General features: G+C 38.3%; 1 protein-coding gene across 1 annotated transcript in view; it reads right to left on the bottom strand.

The window, feature by feature from the left end:
- LOC107729347 (VPS10 domain-containing receptor SorCS1-like) overlaps positions 1–4,666 on the bottom strand; it is a 202,173-nt gene extending 197,507 nt beyond the window's left edge. The window contains exon 1 of the mRNA XM_016539813.1: positions 3,811–4,666. Within this exon, the coding sequence (XP_016395299.1) occupies positions 3,811–4,482 (672 nt within the window). The 5' untranslated portion in view covers positions 4,483–4,666. The remainder of the gene's footprint in view (positions 1–3,810) is intronic.
- Positions 4,667–4,914: the final 248 nt, after the last annotated feature.

Below are 4,914 nucleotides of genomic sequence, written 5' to 3'. Positions count from 1 at the left end.
TTCTGGGTAGTAACCCAACCGCTGGGTCAAAACAACCCAATTGCTGGGTTTGTCCCTATTTTACCCAGCACTGGGTTGTATATAACCCAGTATAGGATATGTCTTTTTGTTTTTTATTGTTTTTGCCATTTCTCTCTTTCTCACTCTGTCTTTGAAATATAAAATAGCTATTTCAGTCTAATGTTTCCAAAATCCAAATACGTTTTAACCAGTTTGTGCATTATTTGTGTTAGGGGTCAAGAAAGGTCATTGAATAGCAAGATGTTTTTTTGTGGGGGAATACATTAGTCTTGGCTTTAGTGTTGATGTGAGTTTATGTGCCTTTCAAAGAATCAAACATATAGGGTTTATTACTCAATAAAAAGAAATACGACCTCAATATCACTCAGTTTGGAAATAAAGCATTAATCAAGCAGGTTTGCAAGGCACTATTCTTTGTAAAGCTGCACTGGAACAATATATATTGTGAGAAGCGATGTGCAAATAAAACAAATTGCAAATAGTTATTCAATACAACATGAGGGGAGATAAATATGTTTAATATATCAGATAAGCACTTAGAGAAGTAAACCACAGGAAGCTGAAATAACTCAGAACTAGTCATGTTTTATTTTCACATCCAGCAAACCATCATGCTGTTCAGGCTTGAATCAAAGACATTGTGTTGACAGCACAATATGGTTTTTACCGTCCAATTAATTGCATTTTAGGAGTCAGTTGGTAACATAGTGTTATAAGATCAGACATATTGCTCCTTCCCTTACATGTGTTGCGCTGAAGAAGCCAGAAATAGATTTAAGCGAGTTAACAGCATTAGCGTGAGACTGTCACGTATGACAAATGGTGCTGGTTGCATATTTTACAGGGTTCTCGGGAACTTTTGGTGACTAACTTCTTACTAATTGGCTACAAAAAAGTTTGATTCTCTCCTTCTGCTGGCTGACAGGAACTTCTTCAGGCAAAGTCACTCCAGCGATTGAATAATCAGATGGCTTTAACATAATATTATTTGTTTCTCTGTTTTTCAAAAACATGTTCAAATACGTTAAATATATGATGAAAGATGCTGTTGTTATAAGCTGTATACCTGCAATATAGAGTCTTATAAGCAATCACCACTAAACATTAATATGCATAAACACATTTACATGCTCATATAGATCAACAATACAATAATGCTAGCGCAGGTTTATAGGTAGGAGTGGAATTAGCGACTATAAACATATTTTAATGCTATATTGTTACTAAAATTGTTATTTTCCTGCGTATTTCGGTCATTTGCGTTTTATATCCTTTCATATTAGCTATAAAATGGGTAGGTTTAGGTTTGGGGGTAGGTTAAGGGGTCTAAAAATCTAAATTGCGTATTAATAAAATTATAAAAATGCATATTCACTGTAAAATGGGTAGGTTCAGGTTTGGGGGTAGGTTAAGGGGTCTAAAAATCTAAATCGCTTATTGATAAAATGATAAAAATGCATTGATATGAATATCTTGATATAAAAGATACGTAAATATTTTTACGTTTTTTAGCTAAAAATACGTAGCGATTTGTACGTTTTAAACATTGAAATACGTCTAAATTGTACGTTTTAGCATTAATAAAAACGTACAAAAGTGTACGTTTTGTGCTTGTAAATGTTACGTATTAATACCTACGTATAAACATGAGACCAGGCTGTATAAGCTGTATACCTGCAATATAGAGTCTTATAAGCAATCACCACTAAACATTAATATGCATAAACACATTTACATGCTCATATAGATCAACAATACAATAACAAATGCTAGCGCTCACCAACTTACAAACATGCACAAGCCAAATACCATAGCATTATCAACTCTGGGCTCTGTGATATACAGACAGCCAACATTAATCCTCATTTCCATTTGCATAATAAAAAATCTTTATAAACTACAGCTGTTTCTTTATTCATAAAGTACCTAAGGAAAGAAACTTCTGGCCTACTCAATTATTCCTTATACTGCAATGACACTTAATACTTAATGAAAGTCGTCTTTTTTACTTTGCCCATTGTTAAGTTTCCCTGAGAATGAAAAAGGCCATATATATTGAAGCTACTGAATATGCTATTCATACAGCACAACTCCAGGAAAATTCAATTAACGGATATGATAATGGCAGCAGCTCTGAGCCGAAATGATTGAGTTCTGCTGGTGGGACATACTGAAGTTCATTCCCCTGAGGTTACCGTTTCCCCGTATCCGTCCTGAAAGTTTTCACTGGTTGTCATCTCACTAATAAATGTGTTGTCTTAGTGAGTACAGTGTTTAAATTAGAAAATGCCCTCAGATTTTACCTGAAGGCAAGAAAACATCTGCTCTGACAAGCGAAAGAGGGAGAATATAATGGGGATTAGAAATTACATCTGAAATGTAGTTGCTCTGATGTGATATTGTGATTGCACAGGAGAATTGTGGGAAATGCTCATTATAGCTCATTGCAAAATACTGTAGTCATTAGTAAATTGTCACAATACACAAAGAAAGAAAGAAAGAAAGAAAGAAAGAAAGTTAGCTTAATATTATAATGAATTAAGTTAAATGCATTGTAGAACAATTAACCCATTTTATTCGAGCCAGTTAAATTTGTTTTTAAAATGTAGTACTAAAGTGTCTAAAAGAGTTATCAGTATATTATTAATAATAATTAATAACAGACCCTTTACATACTATAACTCTGCCTCATGCTCAAACGACATGTAAACATGTAAGCGGCCTGATGGAAAACAAAAAGCCTCATGTGTGAATAAGTAAATGACTGAGTCTCATAAAATTGCTGATTTAAAATAATAAAAGAAGTATAAATACAATTTAAAAAATGCATGATTTCCTTTTCTCTACAGAATTGCCTAAAAATTGTGTTAAATTATGTTTGCAAATTTCTATCGGGTCTTATTAATAACATCTCATGGGACCATACAAAGAGTAAAATGCATGAGTTTACAAATCTGATAATAATAATTTGAGATTAAATGGGTTAAATAACCACCAGAGATCAGAGTGCAATATGTATAAAATGTAATGACAACTCATTGTGGCTCTGTATGAAATGGGTTTCATTTAGTTATTCTCACAAAATCTCTGCTAAAGTGTTTCGGGTAACAAACAAGACCTATGCATCACCTAAAAATACCCCTGCTGCAGAAAAAAAACAAAACAAAACAAAAACTCATTCAGCCAGCCTAAGCTGATGTGCTGTCTTAGCTGGTTCGAGATGGTCTCATAGCCTGGCCAAGCTGGTGTTTAGCGGATTTAGGCAGTCGGCAAGGTGGTCCCCCAGCCTGACCAGCTTAAACGCTACCGAAATCCCTCCAAAACCAGCAAGCACACCATTCTGGACAAGTGTAAAGGTTTTTTTTTTTTTTTATCTTATTTATGTTTGTTTTGTTTTTTTTCCAGCAAGGCATACCAAAGCAACACAGCTGACAGTTAACATTCAAAAGCATGAGTAGCAGCTGGTGAGCCAACATCACAAACAATCATAAGTAGGAAACGTGTTGCACAAGAAAGTCTACTTCATTTTGCCAGGGTTAATCAAAGACCAAGCTAGTGTAACAAATAAAAAAAACTGGAGTGTAAGGCATATGAAGCAATCACTTGGACATCAACAATGGACATCTGTTCGTTTCTGTGCGCACCAAATCTCTCTCTCTCACACACACACACACACGCATGCACCTTCGGACACTCATTTAGATTAGAATGTGGGATAGTGCTTCTAAAATTCTCAACAGGGGTTTACAGCTTTAGCAAATTAATTGCGTGTTTTTTTTTTCCACTTACGCTGCTGTTTTGGCCGGACCAGTGCACCATGGCTTGGTTGTGAGCGGAATCCCCTGTCAGCGCAAAGGTAGAGCTGGTAAGTTTCAGCTCATCCTGTCGCGATGTGGCCGTTCTCCGCTCTTCCCGGTTCCATCTCAGATCTGAGCGGGGGACTCTGCGCGCAGCCCGCGCGGTGCTGTTGCCAAAAGCCGGCAGCGAGCGTGCACCTGGGGGCGAGCCGAGTCCTTGGGTGCTTCTACGCTCTCGGTGATGGGGCTCTCCAGGGGCTGAACCTTGAGAACCTGGACGCTTGAGGTTATAAACTTTGCCATTACTGCGCATCGACTTCCATTTATCATCGGGTGGCATTTTCTCTGAGCGGAGCCGGTCCGTATTCCTTTTACGCACAGAGTGAGCGTGTTCGCAGTTGTCGGTTGCGCCGCAGTCGGGTTGACCAGTTTCAGCATCAACAGAATTAAACAGCGCTGTTGACCCGTCTCCATTTTTATCACCAACTTTACCAAAATCGACACCACTGTCCATCCTCACAAATAATTCCCGACCGCTCCACTTATCCAGCAGGTGACATGACCTGCAAGTTATCACTGTTTTGGTCACCGGAACCCAAGCGAACAAAACCAAAAGCAGGGTGCAGAAAGCATTAACCCAGCAATATCTGATTCCTCTCTCCATCGCGGATAACAACACGATACACTGTCCTTTTCCTCTATTTAGCTTCAGTTATTGACGGAAATCCTCATACAAGTTGCAGCGCGGTGATGCAGCCACTGTTGAGATGTTGTGGAAAAGTGCGATTCGGCGAAGCGCTCCAACTTGAAGGATTTGATCAAATGAAGCTCTCCACGCACTGAGGGGAGGAGCTCGGGGGATTACAGACGAGAGCAAGACCATAAAGACACGATTCTTTCCAGTGCCACAACATTCATTTTCACCCCGACATTTTCCAACAATGCTTTCTGCAATGAAATAATACGGACGCAATTTGAGCGCTTTTGTTCGTCGCGTTGCCTCTCCGTGACGGAACTTTCAGACGTAGAGAAAATGAATTTCACTCAGAGCTTGAGCACATTGTCACTATTCGCATATTAATTGCCCGAGAGACAA

This window comes from Sinocyclocheilus rhinocerous, unplaced genomic scaffold (genome assembly GCF_001515625.1).
Source record: "Sinocyclocheilus rhinocerous isolate Xijiao unplaced genomic scaffold, SAMN03320098_v1.1 scaffold1148, whole genome shotgun sequence".
Classification (NCBI taxonomy): Eukaryota; Metazoa; Chordata; class Actinopteri; order Cypriniformes; family Cyprinidae; genus Sinocyclocheilus; species Sinocyclocheilus rhinocerous.
This window is presented reverse-complemented; position numbering and strand designations above follow the sequence as displayed.